Source organism: Kryptolebias marmoratus, linkage group LG5 (genome assembly GCF_001649575.2).
Source record: "Kryptolebias marmoratus isolate JLee-2015 linkage group LG5, ASM164957v2, whole genome shotgun sequence".
NCBI lineage: Eukaryota > Metazoa > Chordata > Actinopteri > Cyprinodontiformes > Rivulidae > Kryptolebias > Kryptolebias marmoratus.
Genome location: NC_051434.1, coordinates 22,213,391 through 22,228,004, shown reverse-complemented (window position 1 = coordinate 22,228,004; position 14,614 = coordinate 22,213,391). Strand labels below are relative to the sequence as shown.

General features: G+C 45.4%; 2 protein-coding genes across 2 annotated transcripts in view; both read left to right on the top strand.

Moving 5' to 3' along the window:
- Window positions 1–2,500, top strand: part of nudc (nudC nuclear distribution protein) — a 10,111-nt gene extending 7,611 nt beyond the window's left edge. The window contains exon 9 of the mRNA XM_017437985.3: window positions 2,214–2,500. Within this exon, the coding sequence (XP_017293474.1) occupies window positions 2,214–2,265 (52 nt within the window). The 3' untranslated portion in view covers window positions 2,266–2,500. The remainder of the gene's footprint in view (window positions 1–2,213) is intronic.
- Window positions 1–14,614, top strand: part of LOC112451524 (histone H3-like) — a 269,127-nt gene that overhangs the window by 78,860 nt on the left and 175,653 nt on the right. The window lies entirely within an intron of this gene.

Sequence of the window (14,614 nt, the reverse complement as noted above, 5' to 3'; positions counted from 1 at the left end):
ATAGAGCTGGTCCAGTGTTCCACGACCAGGACAAAAACCACACTGCTCTTCCTGAATCCGAGGTTCGACTATCCGACAGACCCTCCTCTCCAGAACCCCCGAATAGACCTTACCAGGGAGGCTTAAGAGTGTGATCCCTCTGTAATTGGAACACACCCTCCGGTCCCCCTTTTTAAAGTCTCATATGTTCTAACTGTAAATCAGAAGGGTATTCTCTGAAGCAGGTTCAACAAAGCAGGGGATTTTTTTCCCCTTAGCCTGAGTTGACAAAGCCTAAAACACTAAGAAATTACAGGTATTACAACAACAGGGGTTCTGATGGTACTTTAACTCTTCACTTTCTGCTTTAATTTCTGTGTTCTCATAAAAAGGGGAGTTCCACGCATCCCTTGACGCCTTTTCCACTCAAAATACACCAACTCAACACAGAGTTACAGGAAAAAAACTCAGCTGATCCCGAGACTTCAGTCTTAAAGGACAGCAAGTTGTAGCCTTAATGGGAAGGGAAGAATCTATAATTTCCAATGGGAAAACTGTTGTCACTATTACAGCCTGAGAGGAAATATTCTTCACATGTTGCAGAAAACTTAGTTATGATTCAGAACAGACTACCTGCTGCTGAGGTGGGGACAGAAAGATTTGGGGTCTCGGATATAAAAGAGTGCACAGCCTTCACACTAAAAATTGGCGTACGGACATATTTAGAAAAGTGTGGCGCACACAAAAAAATTCTGATGTATAAAACCGTGCGCGCACACATGCCTGCGCACCTTTTCTTTATACATCCCAGTTTGCTGGAAATAGAACGCAGCTGCTGGTGCCCTGCAGACCCCCTTGTCCCCACCCATAAATAAATATGCAAATTAGTATAAATTCAATGCAGGCTTCCATCCTATGTCCAAGTTACCGTGGCAAAGGCACTGAGGAAGATGAAGAAGAAGAATTTCACAGAATGTGAAATAGAGGTCTTGGTGTCAAAGGTTGAGGCAAGAAAAAAAAAATTGGAAGTCACTCTTCTAGAATTAGTAATAAAATTAAACAAATAGAGTGCTGTTAACACGGCAGAAGCAGAATTGAGATCACTGGACGAATTTGAAAAGAAATGGTCAGACATTAGGGTGGATGTCACGAAGGTTGCTGCACATTGCTGGAGTGTTTCAGCAACAGGTGGCAGGCTAACCAGAGCTGACTCCACATGAAGAAAGAGTTGCTGCAGTAATCAGGGAGATCCTGCCGGCACATGAAGAGGATTCAGAATGTATGATTATGTAGAGGTAAAAAACACTTTAATCATGCTGTACTTAGACCACTTAATACCTATGCAATTTAATATATTGTAACATATCATAAAGCAGAGTGGACATGCTGAGTTGATATTTATTGGCCGATCGAAATGGAAACTGGGGAATGCAGAACCTGGTTCTGTAGCCAGTTTATCTACAGCACCTGACTCTGCGCAACAGGAGGCAGCTGGAGCAGAGGAACCACGGGCCTCGGTTGGAAAAGGACATCAATCCAGCCGGGTGCTCACCAGTGCTGTGCTACATTGCACAAATCGTTTACATGTGACAAAAACCAAGGAAATTCACTGTTTACATTCGATGGCAGTTTTCACAGTACTGTATTTTCCACACAATAGGGCGCACTAGATTAAAAGATGCACTGTCGATTATTGGTCCATTTTCAAACTTTTGTCATATCTAAAGCGCAACGGACGATAAGGTGCATCCTCGTGCACCTACCAATTTTTGTAACTTTGCGCGGACCGCACAGGCCACTTTCCATTCAAAATGGACGATTTCTGTACTCTAGCAGCGCATTCATATGATCCCTCTATGATAATCAAGATAATCAAACGGTTCAAAACTCACGGAAGAATACTGCACTGACGTAAGTGTCAAGTATAAACACCCACACCACTCACTCAGGTCCGTACACCATGCACAGACTGTAACAGCCTTAATGCTGCAATCGGTGCGGCTTTGTAGATTACCAAAGTCGTACTAAAATATTAGGACTGCTTACATATATAAGGCACACCGGATTATAAGGTGCACTGTCGTTTTTTGAGAAAATTGAAGGCTTTTAAGAGTGCCTTTATAGTCTGGAAAATACAGTATTTTAAAAAAAAAAAAATTACACCTAACAACCGTTTTTTTTTTCTGTTTTCTTTTTCCAGCTGCATCTTCCTCTGACATGTTGTATCTCTGCAGGTTCATGGCTCAGCACCCAGAGATGGATTTCTCTAAAGCTAAATTCAGCTGAGACTCACCATCAGCAGCTTCACCTGCAGAGCTAGCGCGGCGCTCATCTTTAACAACTTCCCGCTCATCTCCTGTTTGGTTGATGTCCATGTCTTAAATCCACAGACTTGTTTGTTTTTGTTTGCTGGAAAGTGTGTTTGATAAATGTAAAGGCAACACTGTCTCTCTGCATGTGGCCTTCATATTTAAACATGTCAGAATTTTTTAATAAACTAAAAATAAAAGGTGAAATCTAAGCTTTTTGTCATTTCTACACACAGTTTGTAACATAAACTCATGATTTCTCAGTGTCACTGAACTTAAACAACCTGTAACTTTTAACAGACTTTTGGAAATGATTCAGACATTTTACATGTTTAAGTTTGATTTTTTTTTAGTCCAGCATTACAGCCTTGGCATTCCTAGCACACCTACTACCTTTATGCCAGAGTTTTAGACTAAAATAATCTTATATTGATAAATGATAAAATTGTAGCTATTCTGGTCAAATTTAAAATTGAAGTTGATTAGCTGGGGTCATACGAGACTGGATCTGTTCAGGCTGGTTAGACTGAGCCAAAGCTTAGAGCACCTGTAGGTCTCCCATCCAAGTATAATAAGGCCCAACCCTTCATAGCTTCTGAGGTCAGATGAGATAGGGGTGGCTATAACCCTGTGGTTAAAGACATCCTCTAATGAGAGAGTTGGAGGTTTGATTCCTGGCAGGAGTTGCATGCTGAAGTGTCCCTGTATGAATGTGTTTGGATGAGGAAATGAGGCCAAAGATAGTGTTGTAAAGAGCTTTGAGTGGCCTGGTTGGCTAGAAAGATGCTATATAAGTACGGCCCATTTACCATTAGCTGGGGCTGCAATCTTAAATCAAGTTGACTTCAAAGGTTCATCTTTTAAAGATTTCAATCCGGTGATTATTTTCTGAGTTTCATTCAAGTTCATCAAGTAGTTCATGAGATATTTTACAAACAGACTGAACACACAGAGGGAAAAAAAAATATCGCTTTTTGGCAATGGGTGATAAATGTTGTCAAGTTAATTATCTGCTCTGTTGCTGTTCTGCCAATTAAAAGAACAGACATTAAATGATGTAAAGCTTATTATTATTATTGACCACAAGAGGGCAGTGTTTTTCTTCAGATAGAGAAAACTAAATTGATGAAGTTGTTATTTAAATTCAAAAGATATGTTAAAAAAGAACAGCAGCTAATAATAGTTTATTTCAAACTGAAAACAACATTTTCATTTTATTTGTCAGTTGAGAAAATGCAGAAAAGATATAATTATTTCATTATTATTTGATGGGTGGATGTTGATCAGTTTAAACCAGGTCCAGTTTAAAATCTCTACCTGGATTAATCAGATCTGGACTAGATTTTCTTGCACTCAGTACTATAAACAAATTCATACACAGTTTTGGATTTGTAGAAGTGAAAAAATATATATAGACTGTTTTAGACATCACGTTCATATTTACTCAGTGTAAGTATTAGGATTTTAAACTGAAGATGTTCAAAAGTTTAATAAAAACCTACCATAAAGTAAAATGTGTCCAGTGGATCATGAGTTGTTTTGGTAACAGACAGACACATTATCGCTTTGCATTGAAAGGCTGGCGATTATAAGACATATGTAGGGCTCATAAACTAATGTCTCAGAGCTGTTTCATGTTTTCAGTGTTTCCAACTAGCAACAACCAGTCTTTACCAGTGTGATAGACAATAAAAATAAAGTCTGCCACACTGAATTACTCACACACAGAAATAAAGCTGACTAAACAAGTCTAACTCATGTCAATGATCATTCCTGTAAACATGAACCAAAAGTTGTTTATTATAATTAGAATATGTGGAATTATGATGTTAATGAAGAATATTTTTACATAAAAGATATATTTAGGTGCAGTTCTGAATTGCAGGTATGCACTCAAAGTAAACAAAGCCCTTTTTCCTACATACATTACTAAAAAAATCTGAGTATAAATACGTACCAATATACATCATAAATACATTAAAATTGTCAGACTCCTCCATTACAAACAGCTTTCAATTGGACGTCTCCCTTGGTGAGGCTGTTTCCACAGGTAAACAAGGGATTTGGTAGCTGGGGTCACAAATTTTGTTTCCAAGTTTTTTTTATTTAGGGACACATTAGCCATCAGTATGAGAAATAGAAAACTGCAGATTTTGTTTCTTTGCTGAAATTGGCTGAAGAAGCTGAAACTGAGTCATTAACGCTAAAAGAATCAGAACAACAGCTAAAAGCTTAAAGGAACCAAGCAATGACTACAGAAAATAAAAAAGCAAAAAGCTAGCAAAAGCCAAAAGTAGCAAAACACTAGCCAGAAGCTAAAAGTATCAAAAAGCTAGCTGAAGGCAGCAAAATGATAGCCAAAAGCTAAAGTAACAAAATGATAACTGAAAGGTAAAGGTAACAAAAAGCTAGGTAGAAGATTAACGTCTCAAAAGGCTAGCTAAGCAAGCACCCTGAAGCAGATTTCAAAGAAAACAATGTTTTTGAAGGATTTAAGATGCCAATTCTTATTTATAGAGAAAATATTCAAAAATGAAGTTAAATACTTTAAGAAGTGTAAAAGTTACCAAAACCAAAACTAGAATTGTCCATGTCCCAAATGAGCTAGGAATAAGTTTACTGTGCACACAGTGAAACAAGACTGATTAATAAAAAATGTTGGGTTTATTATTATTAAGTATATGTTAATATTAACTCAGCACGCAGCTCTAAAATTGATGTTATTATGTACAAATATTAGGGAAACATGTCCTAAGTACCAATTGAGTTTTATTTTCTATGTGGCACAACATCCATTCATCCATTTTCTTTACCCGCTTCGCAATTCCGGGTCACGGAGAGCTGGTGCCTATCTCCAGCAGTCACTGTGCGAGAGGCGGGGGTGGCACAACATGTTCTGTCTAAATTCACCCACACTTTACTTGATGGGAGCGCTGACAGAAACATCAGAAAAGAGAGCCAGCCTAAGATTCCTACCAGCAGCAGCTAAAGTAGCAAAAATAAAGCTGGAGGTAAATTAATGGAGAAAAAAAAAAAAAAAAAACAGGTGAGACTTACATTTATCCAACTTTATTTCTGCTCATTCAGGAGCCCGGGACAGATAAACATAAATTTGTGGCGTATTTAGAAATCAACTCTGTGTGTGTTATACTGTAGGCTTTTTTTGTGAAGTTTAAGGATTTTCTCTGTTGCAGGAGTAATAAACCATACATCACATTAGTTTTAAAAAAACTTACTATTTTTATTTTGTAGTTTACTCAATAAACGCTTACTCATAATCCTTGGCTGCAATAAAAAAAAAAACATTTTACAAAATTGAACACATGTAGAGTTCTCCTCCTTGGGCCTAGACACACACCATTCCAACTTTTCTCTCAACATTTTTACATTTTCTTTTCTTTGAATTTATTCTAAAGATATTTTCTTTTTTCTTAACATTTAAAATCTATTTTCTAAGTAATGTTCCAACTTTATTTACAACATTTCAACTTTAATCTCAAGTAATGTTCCAACTTTATTTACAACATTTCAACTTTAATCTCAAAATTTATTTAACTTAGAAACCAAAAAAAAAAATACTCATATTTTTTTAAATTTTATTTTGAGTGGTCTTCAAGCTCCATTGAATTAAACTTTCCAAGTCAGAATTTCAAGACATTCCAGCTGATTTTTATGACTTGGAACTAAAAAATACCAACTTCCGAGAACGACCTGAAAGTCCCAGTTTGGGACGTGATGAGTAGTAAAGAGCCAGAGGCTAATCGGCGGGTCACCACAGACCCATGGAACCCACCGTTTCTCACTCAGTCTGCACTGGATATCATGAGGCTCTGCTAAATGTTCCTTCACAGAGGACCCGCTTGTGTACAAGTTTCGTCAGGTTGTGTGAGTGTCCACAGAGAAGTGGACAGGCCTGTCAGAATGGTGAGAGCCTGTCACCATCACTGCAGCCACTGCAAGAAACATACATTAGCTTATGCTGGTTAGCAACTCTTTCTAATGTGTGAAATTGCTCATGTAGTTCAAAAACACTCCTCAAACAGCTCTCATCAGTGTTTTAGCAAAGACTGATTGGCTCTCTACAGGACTCGAGTGTCCAAACTTTTAGAAGATAGCAAATTACAGCTAAGATTTCTTTTTTTTCTTGAGTTAATTACGTTAAGTTAAAAGATTTATTCTTGTTTAACATGGAATTGCTTAAACTAAGAAATTGTACCAACTTATATAAAAAAAGACAATTTTGAATTTGAATTTGATGGCAGCAACACATCTCAAAAAAGTTTGTAACTGGGGCAAAAAAAAAAGACTAAAAGTCACTGGTATGAAAAATAAACTGCTAGAAGACTATTGTGCAGCTAATTAAGTGTTCCACTATTTTAATTAAGAATTAAAATAGTGGAACAGTTTCAGAAAAATGTTCCTCCAGAAATTTGTGAAGACTTTAAACAACTCATCATCTACAGTTCATAATGTAAATGATGTGGCAATATCATCTTGAATGCTAGGCTTTTAATTTTTTTTGTATTTTTCCAATTTATTAAACATGTCAGGCAGGGTGGGGAAGGAGGCAAACCCAGGATGCAGACTCATCTTTATTAAAATAAAATAACAAAAACAAAAAGGCTGATGTGGCAGCGGTTTTTAAACGCAAGGTGGTGACGAGGTAAGTGGGCACAGGTGAGTGATGACAATTACCGGCAGGTGGAGGTGGGCGTGGCAGGAGACTGAGTGAGTGACAACTGGGGAGGAGCAGATGATAACGGAAGTTACTCTGTAACTATGGTTCTGTGAATTCCTGGATGACTGCCAGTGGCAGTAAACAAAGTGGATGACTTATGCCAGCGATGTCACAAGGAACGCAGTACTCACCCCCCTCTCAGGAGGTAGATGAAGCCAGAGGCAGGATTGCTGAAGCCAGCGCAGATTCGGGTGCTATGTTGAGGCGGTAGAATAGTAGAATGGTGTTGCCCATGACGCCGCTGCACAGATCTGTTAGTGGTACCCCCTTCATTGCCGCCCAGGATGCGGACACGCTCCTGGTAGAGTGGCACCTAACCCCCGAGGGGGCAGCAGCCCCCACAGAATCATAAGCCAGCGCAATGGCATCGACGACCCAATGCGACAGCCTGTGCTTCAAAAGGGCCCGCTCCCTGTTCTGTCCGCCATGAGAGACAAACAGCTGGTCTGATCGCCAAATAGCACCCGTAGCGACAATGTACAGCTGCAGTGCCCGAACTGGGCACAGCGTGTTCGCCAACCTCTGTTCCTCGGACTGAAAAGGAGGAGGGCAGTAAGCCCCCAGTTCGATGGCCGTATTCACATAGCCAGGGGGCAGAACCTTAGGGAGAAAAGCGATGTTCGGCCACAGTGTCACCCCAGACCCATCTGCCTTCCAGCACAGGCAAGTAGAGGTGATGGCAAGAGCGTGGAGCTCACTGACCCGCTTAGCTGTTGTTATTGCCAACAGAAAGGACGTTTTGAGGGACACTAGTTTTAGTGGAGCCGCACACATGGGTTCGAAAGGTGGCCGGCTTAGGGCCTTCAACACCAGTGGGAGGTCCCATGCTGCTGCTGGCCTCCGCAGCGGGGGACGCAGCCACCCTGCACCGCGGAGAAACTGTGCCGCCCAGTAGTGTGCCCCCACTCGCCTGCCATCAATGCTGAAATGGCTGCCAAGTGCACCTTCAGGGTTGATGCCGCCCGTCCAGCATCGAACAGACCCTGCAGGTACCTCAGGATGTTATGTAGGGAACACCCAACTGGGTCAACCCCCTTGAGCCTGTGCCACGCCGAGTAACGGCGCCAGCAATGGGCATAAACCCTCATCGTAGATGGAGCCCTGGCACTGTTCGCTGAATGGAGGGCTCCAGACCTGTCAGGGGCTGCCAGCACCCTTCAGTGGCTACACTGTGAGCTGCAGACGGCCTGGAGATGGGTGCCAAATCCTCCCCTGCATCTGAGACAACAGGTCTGCCCTGACCGGAAGTCGCCATGACTCCCCATCCAGCAGACTGAGGAGAAGTGGAAACCAGACCCTCATGGGCCACTCAGGGGCCACCAAGAGGACTCTCATGGTACCTGACCTCACTCGGTGGAGAGTGGGCAGAAGCAGTGGAAATGGGGGAAAGGCATACAGCAGACTGGCTGGCCATCGATTCGCGAGGGCATCCATCCCCAGCGGGGCGCTGGTCTCTGCCAGGGAAAACCACAAGGGGCAATGTGTACTGCTCCTTGAGGCAAAGAGATCGGCCTGGGCCCTGCCGAACCGGCCCCATATCTGTCGAACCACCTGAGGATTGAGCCTCCATTCCCCTGGGGGAAGCTTCTGGCGGGACAGGTAGTCGGCCAGAGAGTTCCTCGTCCCCGGTAGGTGCATAGCCCTGATGGAAGCGAAGCGAGGGTATGCCCAGGTCCACAGCCTCCGGGCCTCCCTCAGGCACCGTAACGACCTGGTCCCACCCTGGTGGTTGATGTGGAACACTGCCGAGGTGCTGTCTGACCTGATGAGCACATGCTTCCCCTCGAGAGAGAGAGAGAGAGAGAGAGAGAGAGAGGGCAAGAAGTGCCTGAGCGCCCCATAGATCGCTCTCAGCTCCAAGACATTAATGTGGAGGTGCCCCTCCTGAGGGGTCCACCGCCCTTGGAAAGACCTGCACTGCCACAGCGCCCCCCACCCCAGGGGCGATGCGTCTGTAGTGACCACCTCCCGCCTTGCAGGGACCGCGCCGAGGGGGACCCCGTGCTGCAGGTATGCTCTGCCCCGCCACCGGCGGAGGAGCACTGCACAGCTGGGTGTAATCCGCACCTTGACCTGCCGGTGCTGCCGGGGGTCCATGTGGAGGCTGTTGAGCCATCTCTGCAAGGGCCGCAGGTGAAGCAGCCCCAGGGGAGTCAAAGCTGAGGCTGCGACCAGCATCCCCAGCAGTCTCAGCCACAGCTGGAGTGGAGGTGCTGCCCCGATGTGAAAGGACTGGAGTAGGGACTGAATCCTGTCCACCCTCTCCGTAGTCAGATGGGCTCGCATGGCCATTGAATCCAGGGCCATGCCCAGAAAGACCACCTGCTGGGCTGGGATCAGTGAACTCTTCTGCCAATTCACTGCGATCCCTAGCGCTTTGACATGGTCCAGGACCTTCGATGTTGTCTGCTCTGCCTCTTGAAAGGAGGGGGCGCAGAGGTGCCAGTCGTCGAGATATGGCAGGATCTTTAACGCCGACAGACACAGGGGGCTTAAGACTGCCCTCATGCACCTCGTGAAGATTCAAGGGGCTAAGGAGAGCCTGAACGGCAGGACCGCAAACTCGTAGGCCACGCCGTGAAAGGCAAACCGCAGGTACTTCCTGTGTTCCGGGTGGATTGGAACGTGGAAGTACGCGTCCTTCAGGTCTATGGATGTAAACCACTCTCCTGGACAGATGGTCTGAAGAACGTCGCACGTGCGTAGCATGCGAAAAGGCAGGACCGTCAGAAATTGGTTCAACCCCCTGAGATCCAGCATTGGCCGAAGGGAGCCGTCTTTCTTTGGAATGAGGAAGTAGGTCGAGTAGAACCCACCGGCCTGTAAAGGCGGTGGAACCAATACTATGGCCTTTTTATCCAGGAGGGTTTTTATTTCCTGCAGCAGAACCGCAGTTTGTGCAGTATTTGTGACCGAGGTCACATTGACCCCCGATGGGGGCGGTAGCCGACGGTGGAACTGCAACCTGTACCCTTGGGACATGGTACCTAACACCCACGCGTCTGCGCAGTGGACCTTCCAATAGGCCAGGTGCAGCCGTGAAAACCTCTCCGCCGTCGGCCTGCAGCCCTCAGGCTGCATTCTGCCATCTATTCTGGCCGCTGGGGGAGCGCCGGCCTCTGTCCAGCCCCGCCAGTGTCCCCCGAGGTGCAGCCTGTTCCGCCCTGGGCTGACGCCAAGTTCCTGCCACAGTCCGGCTCTGCTGCCCAAACTGTGGACGAGTGGCGGCCCGAAATTGACGGCGCGGGTCTCGTACGTCCTGTCTCCGTGGTTGTGGAACGGGGGGTCCCATCAGCCCACCTCGACCACCCCCAGCCCCAGAGGCCTGACTGGACTGCCTACGGCATTCCAGTGCCCTCTCTGCCTCTGGTCCAAACAGCTGGCCCGGTACTACCGGCAGCCTGCGCAAGCCCTGCCTACAATGATCTGAGATGGGCGCCTGTGCCAACCAGACCTGACACCAGGTGACCACTAGGGTGGACAACAGGCGACTCCATTCCCTGGACATAAGCCCAAAGGCCTGAAGGGCCGCGTCGTTAGTATCCCCCAGTGCTGCTCCCTCAGCGCCCAGCTGCAGCATCTGGGATTGGGCCAGGAGGAGAATCGAGAGGGAATTGCCAATACGTGCCATACGGGCCGCAGCGTCGTATGCTCGGCACAAAAGGTCGTCTGTCACCCGACACTGGGTGCTTGGACAGCGGGCCTTCTCCTTCAGCGCCTCGTCTGGGGAAAGGACCAATGACGCGATGCAGTGATCCACGGGGGGCATGCGGCCTAGACCATGATCCCTGGGGTTGCGCATGGATGCCAGGGTCCGTGCGTCCCAACCATGGTGGGAAAAGCTCCTAGGATCCCTCCAGCAGCGTTGGAGTTCCTCCAAGAAGGCCGGAGATGTTGGGACCTCAAATGGAGGGGCCGCCGGAGCCCGGCGAAAAAAGGGGTTTCTCGTGGGACGGGCAGCTGGGGCAACGCTGCCAAAATGATTGCCTGCAGTGGGCCCGGTTCCTCCCATGGTTCAGAGCTAACTGAACTCCTGCGGGAGTTTCCCGAACCATCATTCACCTCCATACTCGGGGGCTCCCCCTCTGGAGTCCAGGGCCTCTGCTCCGCAAGAGACTGAAACTCAGAATTAGAGGCCCTCACAGAGATTCCGTCATCGTCCAGATCCTCCTCCGACTCCCAGGCTGCTGCCGGGTAAACCGGCACAGGGTCTGGAGCTTTGAGTAGGGCCTTGAGCTGCTCCACCTCAGCCCTTAAAGAGTCAACCTCTTGCTGGGATGGGCGCGCCAGCCGAGGCCTCTTCCTCCGCGGGCTGCGGTGCTCATCTGTCAACGCATCCCCCCGCCTCCTGGACCACGGTTGAGGCACTGCTGAGGGTGGCCGCTCTGCCGCCAACAGTAGATCTTCTACCTGCCGTAGCCTGTCCGTTCTCACCGACAACGGCAAGATACTGCAGTTCATGCATGGGTCAGTCAGAGCCTCCCTCAGTTGACCCACGCCCAGGCACTTGGGACACAGGTCATGGCGGTCCTCCACCGGGAGAGAGGCCCCACACGTGGAGCATGCCAGCATCTCGACCACGGACGTGGCAAATGCGGGCAGGCCCCGAACTGGGCAGGGTGGGCGAGGACTCACCTCCAGCCTAAATGTGCTCCAGCCAGGTAACGTGAGCGAACACTTCAAAAAACGCTGAAGCGCGCGTTCAGACTCCGCGTGTGTAAATATGGGCGCTCGCCGGGCAATCCGAACGAGAACTGTGAAGACACAGAACGCGGTCAGAACCTCCAGCTATTACTCACCTTTTTTGTCACTTTTTTCTGCCTTGCAACCCATCGCCTTGACCGCCGGATCGGGGGGCAAACCAACGTGAGAAGCGGATGAGCCTTCCGCGACCAGACGCACCACCGCCGCCTGCTACAATAAACAAACAAACAATTGAGACGCGTCAAGCACCGCCTTAAAGGGCTCCACGAGCACTCCGACCAAGAAGTCACAGGCAGAATGACGCCTTACCATACACCAACGTGTACCTCTTTATCCCTGCAATAAGTACCGGAAAACACGGACTTATGGATCAAATCAACCTGCGAAGCACGCCAGGTCGACCGCGAGAAGAACAAAGAGGCCGAACATAGCCCCACATGTGCTATTTATAGACGCACGCCCAGGTGAGCTACGTGTCACGTGCGTGACATTGTTTACATTAATTCTCGACCTGCGCGGAGCGCGAGGAGACATATCCACTTTGTTTACTGCCACTGGCAGTCAGGAAGGAATGAAACAGAACAAAAGCACAGACATGAAAGACAAAGACGCAGAAACAGAAAACTAAGACATGAAACAAAACCCAAAAGAAACATGAAAATAAACTGAACAAAACCCAAATCCAGACAATACAGTCCAAATATATATATAAATATATATAGCTGAAACCAGATGTTTACATATACAGTATAAAAAGATGCCTTTTCAGCTCTGCCTACAAATTTTCTTCTTTATATGCACTCCAACTCTAAGATCAAGGCTTTGGTCTAAAACATTGACTTTGTTGTGTTTCAGCCACTTTGTAACTAATTTAACAGCATGCTTAGGCTATGTCTATTTGTGATCCATTTGTTCTCACGCTTTAACTTCCTGGCTGATGTCTTGAGATGTTGTTTCAATATTTTCACATAAAGTTCTTTCCTCATGGTGGCATCTATTTTATGACATGCACCAGTCTCTCCTGCAACAAAACACCCCCACAACATGATGCTGCCACCCCATACTTCAACATTGGGATGATGTTCTCAGGCTTCAAACCTTCCCCCTTTTTCCTCCAAATGTAACAATGGTCATTAAAGTCAAACAGTTCAGTTTATAGTTTCGTCAGACCACAGGACATGTCTCCAACATTAAGGTCTTTGTCCCCGTGTTCATTTGCAAACATTTCTGTTTTTTTTATGTTGCCAACTAACCTATCAAGAGCTTCCAAAGAGATTACATCATCTGGGCTTTCCCAACTTGTTTAGGCATAATAATCTTTGTGAATGTAACTTGTGATTTTGGAAAAAATATTTTAAAAATTCTGAAGGGGGTTGGGGTTGTGTAGGAGACACTGTCACGGTTTCAGCATGTTCCAGACTTCCCCTCACCTTTCTGTGTTGCAGGTTTTCCATCTGGGTAACATCAGCAGCAAAATAAGAAGTCAGCTCAGCCGACCCATCTGAATGTTCAGCCTGCCTGTCTGCTAGATCCCTGCAACACTTACCTGTCCAAGACTCACAGACCTCGCGTCCCTCAGTTAAAAATCTATTTTTGTTCAATTCACTTTAAGATTCATTGTGATCTCCACTCTGTTTCCTTCTGCAAACACTAAATATCCACTTCCTGTGCCCTCCAAAATAAAACTGTTAGACTTACCTGAGTTCCTTTGTAAGGTCTTTTTTTTTTTTTTGGTACTGGCACTTGAGAACCTTGTAGTTAACTGTGCAAACATGAGAAAAACAGGAAAGGATTAGTCTGAGTAAATATCAGACGATGAGGAAAAGAGTTGTCATATTTATTTTTATAGTGTATGTAAACATTTGGTTCCATATATTCTCTGACTTTTTTGTTTAATTTAAACAGTTTTTTGAAACAATTCTCAGATAAAGTGCAATTTTTTGACATAATTCCAGAAGCAATCTCTTCCTTTCACTTGTTTTTGTTGAAGCACTCGGTATATAATTAACTTTCAGTAAACATGAACATAAGCAGAACAAAATATAAGTGACATTAGATTTTTGTAATATAGGTCAAGTGTTACTGACACTAATAACACCTGTAAGTGTGTTTAGTGTGCCTCCCTGTTAGTACACTTAAAGTCTGTCCCACTTTTCCGTGGACTAAAAAAAGGCTAAAACTGGGTAAACTGATCTATATTACTCATGTTTCTGGAGGGTATAAACATTTCTAAGTGTTACAATGGTGACTGACTTATCATTGTAGCACAAATATTTTGATTTATGAACTATTTTCTGACAGCATATGCATAGAATATGGACAAGACAGACACATATTAAAAAGGTCACATTTTTAATGGTTTCTGAGCAAATATGGCATAAATACTCACCTATGAAAAGGCTGGCTAATCCAATGTATTTTTATTTCAGTGACCTGAAGTTATATTTTTATGTTTTCAATAATTTTTCTCTACTTTTGTAGGGATCTGGAGTTTTAGCCCCGCCTTGGGGCGGCTCCTCTAGCTCTTGGTTTCACAGGTGATCCAGATCTGGTTAATGAAGACTGCCAGTACTTAAGCCTCCAGCTGAGACCAGACCTTCGCTGGAGCATCGAACCTCCTGGGTTAGATTCTCAGCCACAGTTTCTAATCTAAAGTGGTTGTTTTGTTGACTACGTTCTCTGTGCACCTTGATCTTAGGTTCTTGCCACTTTACGGAACTACAAGCTTCACGGATACTTACCTTGGACATCTGGATACTCACCTGGACAGGATTACTGGCTTGTCGACTCCTGGATCACCTAAACACCTCTGTCATCTTCTCCACGCCGCTGGACACCTCCTGGACCTGTAAGAGCAAAAGAACATTAATTAAGCCACCTTGCA